Source organism: Cynoglossus semilaevis, chromosome 14 (genome assembly GCF_000523025.1).
Source record: "Cynoglossus semilaevis isolate Cse_v1.0 chromosome 14, Cse_v1.0, whole genome shotgun sequence".
Lineage (NCBI taxonomy): Eukaryota > Metazoa > Chordata > Actinopteri > Pleuronectiformes > Cynoglossidae > Cynoglossus > Cynoglossus semilaevis.
The window spans coordinates 24,915,628-24,931,414 of NC_024320.1; the positions used below are offsets into that span (position 1 = coordinate 24,915,628).

General features: G+C 39.3%; 1 protein-coding gene and 1 long non-coding RNA gene across 3 annotated transcripts in view; one reads left to right on the forward strand and one right to left on the reverse strand.

The window, feature by feature from the left end:
* The window catches only part of arhgap24 (Rho GTPase activating protein 24), a 63,033-nt gene that overhangs the window by 25,523 nt on the left and 21,723 nt on the right, over positions 1 to 15,787 (reverse strand). For both annotated transcript variants that reach the window (XM_025061972.1, XM_017038855.2), the window contains one exon: positions 8,464 to 8,551. In XM_025061972.1, the coding sequence (XP_024917740.1) occupies positions 8,464 to 8,551 (88 nt within the window). The remainder of the gene's footprint in view (positions 1 to 8,463; positions 8,552 to 15,787) is intronic.
* LOC103390259 (uncharacterized) lies at positions 461 to 6,660 on the forward strand. Its single transcript, XR_522668.3, has 4 exons — positions 461 to 2,594; positions 4,539 to 4,614; positions 4,894 to 5,250; positions 5,286 to 6,660. It is a non-coding gene; the product is annotated as an uncharacterized LOC103390259 (long non-coding RNA).

The following is a 15,787-nucleotide window of genomic DNA, read 5'->3' on the forward strand; positions in this document are numbered from 1 at the left end:
AGGGTTTGTATCACTTATTGGTTGACTAGTAGTTAATGTTTTTTTCTTTGCTCGCTCAAAGCACTGTTTCCCAAACTTTTTTTCTGGGCACCTATATTTTAAAATTCACAAACCTTCACTTCAAGTCAATAGACATTATTCGTAAACTCCTGGAAAACATGATGAGAGACGACCCCAAAAAGACCCCCTCTTTCGACCCACCTGAGGGTCATGACCCAGTCTTTGAGAAACAATGGCTGTGGGAAATAAGTCGTCTTGCAGTATGTTTTTGCTGAAGGTCAGTTTTATTCTCTTCTCATTACTATTTCAATCCCAAAGAAATCAAATATTTACATATTAAACAAAAAATAAATCTTCACAAGCAACTGAACAGAAAGTGAGCAGAGCTTTTTCACCAATAGTACATTTCTATAACACCGTCTCCTCACATACTGTCATTACACTGAAGAAGAAGAGCAAATCGTACAGTAAGTCTTGCTCCTGTCTTTGTCCCTGATGTGAAAATACCTCTAAACTGCTGACGTTGTTGATCTACTTAGAATAAACTACGTACAAGGACAACGAGACACTGAACTGCAGTAAGAAAAAAAAACACACACAACCCTGGCTGACCAGGCACAGCGTGCTGTAGTGAAAGCTGCCATGGAACATTAGGTCAATGGATCAGCACATGTTTCCTGTATTATTATTTAGTATTTAAATGAATAATCATTATAGAAATATTAGATCATTTACATCACACTCGGTCATTCAACCCACGTGATAAAAAAGATTTAGAGTAAACTGCATCAGAGGTCATTAAACGTTTGCTTACGCTGCAGGCACACGGAGTATAAATACACACACAGCCAGCGCCCACAACAGGAGTTCTCCATAACTAATGTGACTTTGGGGCCTTATTGAGAACACACACACACACACACTGTCCACGCTGACACTGAAATGTCAGCAGCACAAATTAATCCACTCTCTGAGTGACTCCACCGAGGCTTCTTCAACCTTAAACACTGATGTCTGTAGGAAGTTGTACTAAATACTATGAACTATAGAAGTATTTCTACTGGTGAGTCTGTCATTAAAAAAAAAATCACTTATTCAACATGAGTCATAAATTCCTAAAGTGGATTAGTCAGCTGTTAGTTAATCCCTGATTTACTGATCCTGAAGTTCGTCTCCTGTCTGTCTTCACTCTGTCCTAGTAATGAGTGGTTTTGGACGGACACTCAATCATTAGGCTTTAATAAGACATGACTTTAGAGTGGAGACGGTTTGGATTGGGCGGGTATAGAATCCTAATTACACACTTTCCCAGAGGGATTAAACTGGGAGTATTTTTCAAAATCTACTCTCTCATTGACCATATCATATCATATGTATGTGACTCTGATCTGCTCTCTCTTGTCCCTCTCTCTCTTTCTCTCTCTTTGTGACAGTTTCCAGCCTGCTGACTCCAGTCATCACTTACAATTGAAACCTAAAACATAATGTAAAACACTGTCAAAGAATCAATCATCATTTTACAATGCAAATAATAATAACAATTCTTAATTCTAATAACTAATAATAATTATTATTTTAATTGATTTGTCATAATATTGTTTTGTTTCATTTTTTAAAATTTCTAAACATTTATTTTGAAATACAATTCCCTTTTTTTCAACTTTAAAATATAACTGTAAATTGAACTACAGAGGATTTAAAAAATGCAAAATGAGAAACTGCGTCGTTGCATTACCACACACGGCCACAAGATGGAAGTGTCCTCCCTATTTACAAAGCTATAGTAAAGCTTTGTCAAACATTCACACTTCTTTACGGTTCCATGACTATACATAAAGAAAATACTTCTTTCCAATCATGTTTGAAGCACCGGAGCCAAACAAACATGGCCAACTCTGCGAATAATGTTTTGTCCTCTCACCATGTTTTTTTGTAAACTGCATTTATGCTTAACTCTATCCACCTGCTCACAATTACATAATCCCCGAGTTCCTGCCATGAATAAAGGGACGCTTGCCTCTGGAAATAAACATGGAAATATTCCCTTTATTCTGGAGCGGTGTTTTGCTACAGCCTGTCCAGCTACATCATCAGTTCGTGAGAAACTGGGAGAAACAAGACAGAGGATAGAAGGCTGAGCCCGAGGCAAAGACAGAGAAAGATATTCTGAATTCATAAAAGAGCGAGAGTCTCTTTTTTTTTTATAAGAGTTTGAGAATGCGAGGAGGAGGAGGAGGAGGCTGTTTCTGTCAGACAACGCAGCGGGAAATGTTTCCGGTGTTGATTCTTCAGGCACAGAAATAGATGAAAAACTGCATCAAATATGACGCTGAACCCCAGGTATTTAGGCGGATTTCACTGTTCGACAAAACCCAAAGTCAGGGACACTCAGTGTAAACTTATGTCTTCTGAAGACATTCTGCTCAGTCATTGGACGGCAGACCTCAGATCTGGCATCCCGCTGCTTCGAGCTCTGTTACGTCACACTTCTGTTTTGAAATCATACCTGACATTCCTGGGAAGGATTCAACAGAACCGTTCAACACTAAATAAAAACTTCAGTCTGATCCCAGGAAGCAGGATGTTTCTGACAGGTGCTCCGTTTAAATTCGCTGATCTTGTTTCTATGCTGTCTGTTCCACCTGTTCTTCCACGATAGCACACGGTGAAACGAACACTTTATTCTCGTTAAACATCCGCACTTAAGCATTAGCGAAAGGTATTAGCAACAAAATACAAAAAATAAATAAGCACAGATATCGTTGAAGAAAGAGAGTCAGCAAAACAACAATAACAACAACAAAGTCCAAAGCTAATCAAAAATTAATACGGAGAAGTTAGCCAAAATGACTTAGCTTTCTCAGCTATGTTTCAGCTAACAACGTTTTAGTTGAATTTTTTTTGTGTACCTATTTTCAATTTAATATATATATTAATCATATGGCTACTAAATTTAGGACACAAATATTAAATATTTTAGCTATCTTCTGTTACTTTTTATATTATCTTTGTCGTTTTGTTTGGTGTGTACCTATTTTCAAATTAATATATATATGAATCATATGGCTACTAAATTTAGGACACAAATATTAAATATTTTCTGCTATCTTCTGTTACTTTTTATATTATCTTTGTCGTTTTGTTTGTTCTCGTGCAGCAGTTTGTTTGGCCTCTGTGTTTCAGCCAATATCGTGCTATTTCCTGGACAACATTTAATCACCTGAAGGCTGTTTTTTTCACGAACCTACATGACAGTAATTCCTATGAATGATTGAATGTGTGCCAGATGGAGATGGAGAATGTTTTGGCCTGTGGGCCAGCAGTTATTATAACATTCTTACAGTCTAATGTTTGGCCTCTGAACCGTCGGCTTTTAGAAATGTGAACTCTGAATTAGAAATTTGAACAGCATTTCATTCAGTTATGTCAAAATGTCTTACAATTTACTTACTAATTTACAGAATTATTTTAGCTACAATCTTTGGTGTTTATGTGTGTGTATTCATAACTGATTATTTTGTGTCTAATTATAATTCATTCTTTTTTGCTTTCACTTTTGATTATTTTTTGATACTCATTCTGCTACTTCTTTTTTTTCTTATTTATTAAATTTTGCTCTTTTTGCTAATATGTGGTATATTTGCTATTATTTGATTTATTTTTTTAAAAAAAAAATTAGTTGTCTTTTTTTGCCCCAGGTTTTGTCACATTGATAACTGTATTTCCTGGATGACATTGAATTACCTTCTTCCTTTTTAGGGCAGAACCATAACCAAATATAACATCAATGATTGAATATTGACCACATGTCCACATCTGTAACTGAATGGTTTTGGCCTGTGGGACAGAAAGTATTGATGGTACTGTTTCCTTCCCTTCAGCTCAGTTCCTTGTGTGCTCTCACAGGTTGGAACACGTCAGTGTGATGGAGGATAAGAGCAGTGGTGCTAAAACTCTTAGTTTGGTTGAGTGAAACAAAAGCCTCAGTGTTCCTGTACCTGTCTCTGACAGACCGTGCTATCAAGTGAGTCTAGTCTAAATATTGTTGTCAGTGTGGTGAATCTGCAGCAGAGCGCACACTGTGGAGCTCTCTGCAGCCCGAACGCACGTTCTGTTCTCAGAGGAGGAGACACAGAAACAAAGTAGAAGCACCAGAGGGTGCACGGAATAAAAAATATAAGACACGCGGAGGTGGCGGTGTCTCTGAATTGTCTGCTAACTTTTTCACTTTTTCTTTACAAAGACATAGCACGCAGACTGAAACTTTCCACATAAAGAAATAATTTAAAAAAATACAGCAAAGACTCACTTCCTGTCCGTCTGCGTGTCTGATCCAGACTGTCCTTGTTCTGTGTTCAAACTGAACCACATTTAGACCAGTGGAATATATGTGTTGTGTTTTTCTTTCATTTGCCTCTCTCTCTGTCTCTCTCTCTCTGTCTCTCTGTGTCTCTCTCTCTCTCTCTGTCTGTCTCTCTCTGCTTCTTAGACCTCTTTATTTGCCGCCTCATAACAAGTGAAATGAAAGAGTTTCATAGGGTCACAGATGGAGTGAGCAGTACAGAGGTTCCAGTAAGAGGCGACATGATGACGAAACCCATTATTAGAAATCGGGTGAGTCCAAGTGTTTATAAAAACAGAGAAATGAAAGAGTTTCATAGGCATATCATGTGATGAGTGGATCTAAAAAAAATAAAAAAATCTGAGCAATAACAAAGCCTCTAAGTGACATCTACAAATAGGCCCATGGTGACACTTTAGGAAAAAACCCATTTATGTCTTGATAGAAAAGAAACAGAAATAAATCATAAAGTTATTTTGAGGCGCACACCCGGCTCAGATGTTTCCTCATTTTTTATTTACGTCACGGCAGGTCTTTTTTTTTTTTAACAGGAATGTTTACATCTACCCACGAGACGTACCAAATCCCCTGAGGGCGGCCATACTGTGTGTTTTCTTACACGTCTGGATAGGAAGGTCAGGTGAGGGATATTTAACCACAACAGGTGACTTTATACTGTACACAGAGACCTGTGATACGACAGACTCCGTCTGTTGCTTTCCAAAATATTATTGACTATCTGCCAAAATACAACAGCATTTAGTGGTTTTTAGGAAGCGCCTTATTAACGCTGGGCCATCATTTAGTGTCATTTGTGGCTTCAGTATCTGCACAGTGGTATTTTTAAATACAGTTGTAATTGCAGTTGATTGTCATAAAACCACATTTAAAAACTAGATCCTGGGCAGGTGTAGACCACAGTTAAAAACTAGATCCTGGGCAGGTGTAGTACGATACGAGCAATTTAATAAAACACAGACTCCAGGTGCGCTTTAGTGCTGAACAGACTCTTCTAGATTTAACATCTTAGTGGACGGAACTTCTTTGTTGTGACTTGTTACCCCAACAGTTTGTGTTAATTAATTTATTCAAACAAGGAAATAGTTCTACACTCTTTAAGTGAGACTGTCACTGAGAGACTGAGAGTGTTTCTAAGTGAACTGAACTTTTATTGGTGTAAAAGCTCTGCACGCTTTCTGTTCACCTGGCACCGGTGTTAACTTTCTTTATCTTTATTATTTTTTCTGAGAAGAAGATGAAACTGGCTTCGAGCTGTGCCACCGCGAGAAACATTTATTGTGATCTGTGGGCATCGTTTCACCATTGTGGTCATTTGTAAAAGAGTACTTTATGATGCAGCATTAATATGTCAGGCCACACGGAAACAGCTGTCTGTGGTGTGTTTGATGCCGCATGATAAAAAACATAAATAAAGTCATTTACATATCACCTAGACAAATACCTGCCAGCTGGAACCAGTATTTTTGAAATATTATGTCAGTGCTGCAGAAGCATGTAGAGTCAATCGAGTTAGTGGTTTTTCATATTTCCTCTCATCTCTTTCACAGTGTTTACAGAGTCTGTCCCTGCTGGGACAAATGTAAATGAAATTCAAATCCCAGAAAAGCTCCATAAAGGAGTCTACAGAAAGAAATAATAATAAAAAAAATCTGTTATTACACCTCGTGTCTCCTACTGAGCAAAGCAAACACTGTTGCTCAGCGTGCGACCACAGAGCTGTTCTTACTTAAGTGCTGCTGTAAAAATAACTCAATGTAATGAACTGAAAATAACCGTATGTGTGTGTGTGAGCAGAAAAACACACACACATACACCTTATTCTCTGGCGCACGCGAAACAGGAAGTAGACGTTAGGCCCTCGTGGTGGAACAACTATGAGCGAAAACATTACATTTTTATTTTACTCCGTTTAAAGCCTTCACCACCGATCGTTAAATTCTCGAAGAAACAATAATATTCTTTACAGTGTTTTAACACAGAGGCTATTTTGGTGTGTTTCAAAGACATTACTGACATGAAGAAGAACAATCTAGAAGTTTCACTTGTCAGTAACACCTGTGCTGGTCCCACATGTCTGTGAAAGACGCTACGTTTGGACAGAACAACAGTAAAATGATTTGTTTGACAAAAACATCGACTTCCTCTGCATGCTGCGACTGTTGACTAGAATAGAGAAGTGAGAATCTTTTTTTTTTTTTAATTATTATTAGGCCAGTGGTGACTTGCGTCCAGAAGGTTTCAGGTTTGAGTCCACCAGCTGCCCAGTTACCACTGAGGTGCTCTGAGCGTTCACTTTGGTGATGGGTTAAAAGCAGAGGTCACATTTGGTGGTGTCCTGTGTCACAATGACACGCAGTTCCCGTTCCTTATTATTTTACATTCTAATCAAGCACTACTTCAATCACAAAACAAAAACAGACAAACATCTCTTCATCATCTGGTTCAGTTTTCTGCCCTTGTTGCTGTTTCCTGCTCATTAGAGCGACTTCCTGTGAATCAACATGGGTTTAATGTTTGTTGTGTTCTGGCTCCAGAGCAGAAAATAAGAATTTTCTGCATTTAAAAATGATATGCAGACAAAACTAACCTTCGCTCCCCACTATAATGGACAATATGCCATGATTTATAAGGCAGTCCAGCGTGGACAGTGTTCAAATGTACAGTACATTTTACAATATACCATAAAATGGACACTTTTTTTTATTTTGCAATTTTTACTGTTTTTCCTTTTCAGTAATGTCTTTTTTCTGGGGGGTTTTGTGTTACAGCCAACCGTCATTTTTACAACCGCACAGATGTTTATGTATCTTGTGTAAAGCCCATCAGCCAATGGACTACAGATGGAAGTGCAGCCGTGCTCAGAGTCAGATACATTCACTTGTAGAAGTTTATTATCAGGTTCTTTTTGCTTCGAGGCTAATTACAGTGGCTTTTGATTGAGAAAAAAACAACAAATCTTTTTTCTCTGCGTTTGGTATTTTTGAGTCTAAACACTCCTGCAAGTGTTGTTTACGTCAGAGAGTTCTGGAGGATGTCTTCGGTGACCAGGTCAGAACCTGATTCTTTGCCTCGTGGTAGGACTGAAATTGAGTTTCTTCAGATATGTGGGAAAAATGGGTGGAGCTATAGATGTCGCAATGTTTTAATAATTTGAACTTTTTTTTGCAACCTTTAAGGTTTGTTGAAAATTGTTGGAGACGCCTGAGAAATGTGTTTCACACATTTTACCTATTAAACCAACTAACTTTTATAATTAGAACTCTTGTCTTAGAACTTTTTGACTTTGCTTTCTAAGGCAAAAACAAAGAGTTCCTAAAAATGTGCTTGTGGATTGTAAAGTAACTGTAGTAATATAAATATAAATAATAGTGTAAAAAAAGGGAGTGATATAGTTTTTTTCCATTTTGTGACACACCCTGATTTTTACTCTACCCTCCAGTGTCTAATCTCTGTAATCCCCCTCTCATTACGGAATACAACCACAGTGCGATCTGCCCGTTTGTGTGTCTCCACTCGTAGCCGCCAATGTCGTGAGAAAACGTCTTATTTTTCTACACCCACCAGGGACGAATCATAAAAGTAAAGTATGAACTGCTGTTGCCGACATCCTGTTTATCCAACTGGGGTTTTCTTAGATAATCTCCTGGTGCAGCTGATGTTTTCTGCTACTGTACCATAAAATCGACTTGGACTTGGACTCTGTGTTCACCAGTGTTTTTAATTTTTCACATTTATCGCTTCGTGTTCGATAATAATCAGGGCTGAGAAACAGTGAAATAATGATTACGCACCATTAAACATAAACCAAAATCGTGATTAATCACGATTAATCACTCATTAGATGTATTAATTGTTGTATTAATCACTCATTAGAGATTCCTCCGGAAAAACAAATGGATCAAATTGCAGATGTCATAGCAACAGCATTTATACCCAGTGCCCTTCTCTGGTGCCACCCTCTTTTATCTGGGCTCCGGACCAGCACTTTGAGACACAGAGGACAGTGTATGATGGGCAGGTTGCCACAGTCACAGCTGCCCTGCTGTCCTGTCAACACCACGGGAACAGAAGTGGATTACAATATTTTTATATCGTCCTACCTGGAATGACCTCGAAAAGAAATTTCCCCCCTTCATCGCCGCTTGTGGGATGCTCCAAAACTTTGTTTCCGGGTAAGGAAATAGTTCCCTGTGGAGGATGGAGAACACAACAGAATTTAATATCACCCGTTTCTGACTGAATCTAATGGAAGAAGTTTTGTCTTATGGGCAGATGAAAATTCAGGATTCCAGTGAAGGAAGAAAAATAAAATCAAACTTTATCATGCATTTCCATAATTTAACACTATATATATACGCCAGATTGGGGACCACACATCAGTTTCCTGACTGCCACATGTATAATGTGCAGCTCATCATTATTATACAATGAACTGCACGTCGGCGGAGCAGACTGCACGGCAGCTGCTGCACCGTGGTACAACGGCGCTCCTGAGCTCGGCAGCAGTCAGCTGCCTGACACTGCTTTAAGGAAAATATGCTAAAAATACTGACGTGTTTGACGCAGTGTTTTTCTCTGTCTTATGCATCAGCATCGTCACCGGCACTGGAGGGGTTTTTAGCGGATCATCTGAATGATACAGCCGGTGCAACATGTCACGGAGTGGACAAATAATGTGGCAGCATTGTTGCCTCCGTGGTTCAGCTCTGGCCACAGTGATACATCATCTGCACGACACGAGGGGGCGGGAAGTCTCTTCTTTAAATAACAGTCGCAGCGTCATCGTTTCTCAGAGTCAACACAACGACCTGACGGAGAAGTCAAAGGTCAGACAAGGACAGTGCCACATCAGTTATGACTGGTACTGTGGTACAATACTAGGTGAGAGTCTCTCGCAGTGATACTAACTGTGATACATCAGACTAGTATTATAAGTAGATAGCAGATAGAGCAATACTTTTTTTTTTTACAAAAATCAAAGACGTTTTACACTAAGATTTTAGCTTGCTTGCTAACCGCAAAAAACAAAAACCACTTTTAACTTATCTCAAGATAAAGAGTCCATGGAAAAACCACTTTAAACTTATCTCAAGATAAAGAGTCCATGGTATGACATTGTAATGGGTTTGTGGGGATTCTGGAGGGTGTTCTGAAACATACCATGCACAATTAATACAACATTTAAGCATAAACATCTTTATAAACATTTCTAAACATCTCTCCTGTGGTGGAAGCTGACAGTGAAGGCCTCTGCTGCTGTATTCTAATGTTGGTCATCATGGTGGTACTCAGAGAGATCAGTGTTTTCTCAGGTGGTACAGAGGATAAAAAGTCTAAGAACCACTGACATAGAATCATTTATAATTTCCCTCGTCCAGCTGACTAATTCAAACGTTTCAGTTTTAAAGGGTTAATCTGTACAAGTACAAACATCTGATCTCTTTTCAGTTGTACCTCAGTGCCATTTGGTCACCACCAGTATTTGGCTCATGCAAAAACCCCACTGTCCATTTGATTAATTACAAGTAATCATTAAGTCTGCAACCGAAACATTTAAATACCGTGAACTGGTCGGACCGCACGCTGAGAAGTTCAGTAACTGTGTGTATGACCGTACGTGTGTGTGTGTTTCCATTCTTTTACCGTAGCCTCTAACTTGATTTTAATTAGTGTGACTATAAAACAGATTAAGGCCTAATGTTAATCATTAGTGCAATCAAACCGTGGCTTTTCACTTGATTAACAACTCTACCCTTAGAACCACAACACAGCATCTGACAGTGGTTAGACTGCGCTGTATCTGGGTTAATGCTAACGAAGACAAGATGTGCACCGTTGGCAGCCTCTGTGATAAAGACCTGCACTCAGGAACAGGAATCCCAGGGTCACTCCGTTTCCTTCCTGCTGCGCGAGGGAGAGAGCTCTTTAACGAGCCATAACCGTGACAACCAGGAAGTGAAACCTCAGTCTGAGGCCCGAGCCGGAGTGCTTTAAGGGAGGGTTATAAAGATGGAAGTGACGTGCTGCTGAAGATGGAGTGGATTTGTTTGATGTGGTTGTTTGGAACAGGATCTGTTGGGCTTCAGCGTCCACCTCTGCGGCCAACACCGGTGCAGGGACCGCAGGGAAACAGGAGACGACTGAGGTGAACGCTGTGGCTGTGTGCAGCTGAGAGAAGAAAGGAGGTCCTGTGTGAGCCATCGTACTATAAAACCGCAGCAGCACAGACACTACTCTCCTCCATTTCAAAGCCACAGTCACACTTTCCGTAGTGAGGACCCCCGGTGGTCTGTTGTTAGCTGCAGCGAGACCCAAACCACAGGCAGATCGGCCAGCCAGGTCTCACGCAGCAACAGCACGGAAACCTGTTTGATGAATGTAGTGCAAGGCTGTCAAACTCCCGGCACGGGGGCCACTTCCGGTCCGTCAACCCTTCACATCTGGCCCACAGATAGAGTTTCACTAACGGGGGATAAACGCGACTAGCACATATAATTTTTTAAGAGGATGAACATCCCGATGAGTTGCTACGTATGAGTCCGAGTTACCTCAGGTTTGCAGGTTTAGCTAACTCAATGGTAGTAGTTTAGTTTTTGTTAGGTTATTTTAAGCTTTAAAGTTACCCAGTTTTTTTTTTTTTTTTTTTTTTTTTTTGGAAAACCACTTTTGTTTTTTTAAATTGTGTTTAAAAGTCATTTGAAATTTTTTATTTTTTTTTTGCAGAACATCAACAATGCCTTTTCTTTTTGAAGAACATCAACAATGCAAAATAGATATGATTGACTTATGTTTATGTTTTTATAATATGAATTAACAGCAGTGCTGTCGTGAGGCCAGATTGACTTGCATAATATGAATTAACAGCAGAAGTGCTGTCGTGAGGCCAGATTGACTTGGACTTTGAGCCTGAGACCCCTGTTCTACATTTTCATAATGCTGTTAGCTTCCCTGAGATCTTGAGGAAACAGCTTTAATGACACCAACCCAATTATCTTTTTATTCGACGAGAAAAAGTTTGACACAGATGCACAAACAAGACACGCGGGAGGCTGAGAGAAATCTGTGTGATGGCAGCGGCAGCAGGAGGCACAGGCTCAGGAGCAGCCGCTCGGCTGGTTGGGGGGTGGACGACTGTTTCACAGACAGCTTCCAACTGTCTGCTGATTGTGATTTCATCTTTGGAAATCCAAAGAGCACTTCTTCCGTGTCGTGTAAGCTGAGAAGCACATGAAGCTGAATAGATGGGGATATACAGTACATGCAACAGCAGCCTCGACTTGAGCCACGCTGTGTGATAATATGTCGTTGTTTTAGCAAAGCAAAATATTTGTTGCACACTTTGGACTTGGAAAAAAAAACCCTCCATCCAAAGTGCATGTTTTAAAAACAAAGTATTTGTCCTTTATCGGTATTAGCGTAAAAGTATTTGTCCTTTATCGGTATTAGCAGATACTGTGCACAACTACAAGTCATTCCTACTAAAAACTACAGCATCTGCTGTCAACAGTTTCTACCGATTTAACTGTTTTTGAATCAATACTTCTTAGTTGTCTTACACTGAATACTACGTACATTTTGAAAATTACATTCCTATTTAGAGGAAAATTAAGATAAATAACAGTGCATAAACAACATAAACAGTGTGAGTATATTCTAGACGTAGACCACGTCATTGGCTATGCTTACACAGTTTACTGATTCTTTGCTGATGACTTGTTTTTTTTATTGTGAAGTTTGTGCCCTGGCAAATATGACAAATACTCAAAATAATAATAATATTTTAAAAAGTGTTCCTTCACTTCTGCTAAGCCTAACAAACAAACAGTTGTTTAAATGTAGTTAGTTATAAATGAAGTCTGAGATGATGGAATGGACATAACCTCAGCTCAATACTGACCTGGTGCCATGAATAAGTGAGGAAAAACTGACCACACGTCAGGACACTGGGAAATATACTGTGGAGTGAATATTGATTTCAGATTGGCGACATATAATTTGTCACGCAGATGTCAATTAACCCAGATTTACTGGTGAGACAGATCATTTAGATGTTGATTTTATCACCAGCTTGTTGCCGGTTTTCATCAGTACTTAATAGTATTCTTACCCCGGTTAGGACTTTGACCTCATCAGGACCAGAAGAAAATGTAGGTAAAAATACCAGACGACCAGAGGGGTAAATGTACTGTTATTGTTGACCTGATTTTATATTATTTTATATATATATATATATATATATATACAATATAAAATTTTATATTATATATATATAAATATATATATACACAATATAAAATCAGGTCATATATATGACCTGTCATATATATCAGGTGATATATATACACACACATATATATAATGTATATGTGTGTGTGTGTGTAAATATATGTATATGTATATAGCTGTATATAGTGGCTGTAAAGACTCATATATACTGTATATATATATATGTATATATATATAGATAGATAGTACTAGTACTAGATAGTAGCTATGTATACTATGTATATATTTCCATATAGTGTATATAGTGGCTTTTAAAAATATGGAGAGGTTTCTCTGATTGCCCCACTAAGTTTGACTCTTTCATTTATCCACCTCATAAAATGCTGAACTCTTAGATCCTCATTCAGGCAGAACCAATCACATAAGCCACAGCTGTAAGTGAATTACATTCATTAAAACTTTAGTACTTCAGTCCACCGTAACAGAGTGTAAAAAAAGGTGACGACACCTTCCATTAACTTTAAACTATACTGTGGCGGTGGAGGTGAAAAGTTGCAGTTAACATAACAATCTACAGTGGGGAGAACGTGACACTGCAGACACTTAATGACAGAGCAGCGGCTCTGGTCCATAAACAGTGTGATAAAACAGAGCTCACAGCTGAGTGCTTCAACTTCTCTCATCCTCCAAACACTTTCTGAATGAATCACTGATACGTCAACATTAAAAGGTCTCACAATCTACGCCACTAACTGCAAACTCTAACGTTGTTCCACTTTGGCAACACAATCTGGGACAGGGACACCGAGTACAGACGCAGACAACAGAGCCACACAATAACAGTGTGGAGTCAGACCAGCATCTGTCAAAACCCACAGAATTTGACGAAAAACTGAACAAAAACCTAACAAAGGCTACAGTGATCTCGGAGCTGGAAAGCACACAATGTCCCGTCACTTTCTTTCAGGAATACCTGTCACTGCTGCTGTCAGTGCACACGCTGAAAAGCTTTTATCCACAGCCTGGCAGCGTTAGTGTTACATGTATTTGGTTTCACACAGAATCATCCGACAGAATCAGGGCCAGCCAGGAAAAATACCAACGTCTCATCGGCATCAGGGTGTTTGGAAGAAAATCTTCAAATACGGTGACACTTGTAACTCACTCACGGTCTATATAACAAACGACTTACACGTTGGTGTGTGTGTGTGTGTGTAAACGACTTACACGTTGGTGTGTGTTTGTGTGTGTGTGTTTACACTCTAGGTGAAAGCAATTATGCTAAAATATGATAATTGCAGCAGTATTAGAGATTGATGAGGAGAGTTGTTTGGCAGTTTGGAAAAGTAATACTTTGAGAAGAAAAATAGGAAAAAAGTCAGGGGTGTCAAACATATGGGCTGCGGGCCAAAACTGGGCCATTATTGCGATCAATCGGGCCCAATTGGTGAAAAAAAATGCACAAACTCTTCATGCGGCCCAATTGGTGAAAGAAAATGCACAAACTCTTCATGTTCGTGATGATTTGTCAAATTATATATCATTAAATATGAATATTTTTTAATATACTTGTACTTATTTGCATGAAAATAAAGGTGAAAAATGGACTTATTGTCATTTATATGTGTTGTGATTGTACTGGTCAGGCTGTTTGTGGCCCCGGAACCAAAATGAGTTTGGCTCATTATTATTTTCTCTCAGTTACGCCCCCTTCAGTATAGTTGTATAGTTATATTTTTATTCAGAAATAATAGAGTGACCCTCGGTGGCCGTCTTTACAGCCTCTAGTTCAGACCAAATGAGAAGGTCCCCCGTCCACATGACACGGTGTTTTATTGAGGGACGGACCAGTAAAATGAAACGTCTCCCACAGACAGCCTGGAGTCTCACATGATAAACATCCCAGAGGCTCCGGGAGATAACTGGCTGCCAAAAAAGCCGCCCGGGCAATAAAAGCCTGATATACTGTACAGCGCCGGGAAATAATGATATGATGACATTTAGTCTGCCCTCGTCAAATGAATGACACCAGCTGAAACAAGGTTGGCAGGTCGTCGCTGCTCTTCACAGCGACCACAGTGAACACAACATAAAAGTGACTGTGAGCTCCATGAAATAAGAAGAGACATAAAGTTCAGTAAATTAAAGCATAAACATTAAATGTTGACAATCTGCTGTGGTCAGAGGTCAGAGGTCAGTGGCCTGTCCCGCATGAGCACTGGCACAACTGTGCTCACGTTTCGTGACTGCATGCAAAAGAATCTCTGGATCAGATGTGTCCAAAATGTAAGATCTCCAGAGGTAATGAGAGTATTAATAACCACAGGAATGTACGGACCATATATTTTCAGATTAGTCGACCTGGGCTTAGCCTTTAGCTGGGACAGAGTGTCGGCGCTCTGACTTGGTCAAGGGGACTTAATGTTCTGATAGTGGTCCAGTTTTATGACATCGTTTTGCAAAGTACAGAGATTTATAGCTTTAATAAAAAACCCATTCTCCAGACCCGGCCCTGTTTGTATCAACAGGAGCTGCATTTTTCTTACCCTTGAAATTAATATGATCACATACTGGACATGGAAGAGTTTTACTGTGTCTCTTTCCAACAAAAATAAAGGTTTTACAAAACAATTCATATAAAAAAAACCCAACTTTTTCAAAGTCACATCGAAGAGTTTTGTTGCTCTGATTCACAACTTTTTTAACTTTTTAAACTGCGTTCTGCCTCCAAAGATATTTGTCTCCCCAAGTAACACCATTATGACCAACATACAAATACAACCGAGAAAAGATTCGTCTCTTAAAGAAATATTACAGTATTTATATACTGTACAATGTAGTAGCATTACAACAGACACCTAAACCTGAACCTCTTGGACCATCTTGAACCACCTGAGGGCCCACCATTGGTACGCATTCCTTATTTTGAGAACCACTGGTCTGAAGTATTCAAAATTGGTAGCACTATGATATGAAAACGGATTTTTTTTTTGTTACAAACATCATGTCAAACAGGGTCTTGATAGCTACCAGTTGCTGCAGATTAATCAACAGCACAGATGTGCCCCCCCGCCCCCCCCCCCTCAGTCCAGAGACGTTTCGCTGGGTTGAGATCTCGTCACCATGGAGACCATTAAAGCCCCAGTTTCCTGGGCTTAGTCGACAAAAGTGACACTGTCTGCTGCCTCAAGGTTAGAC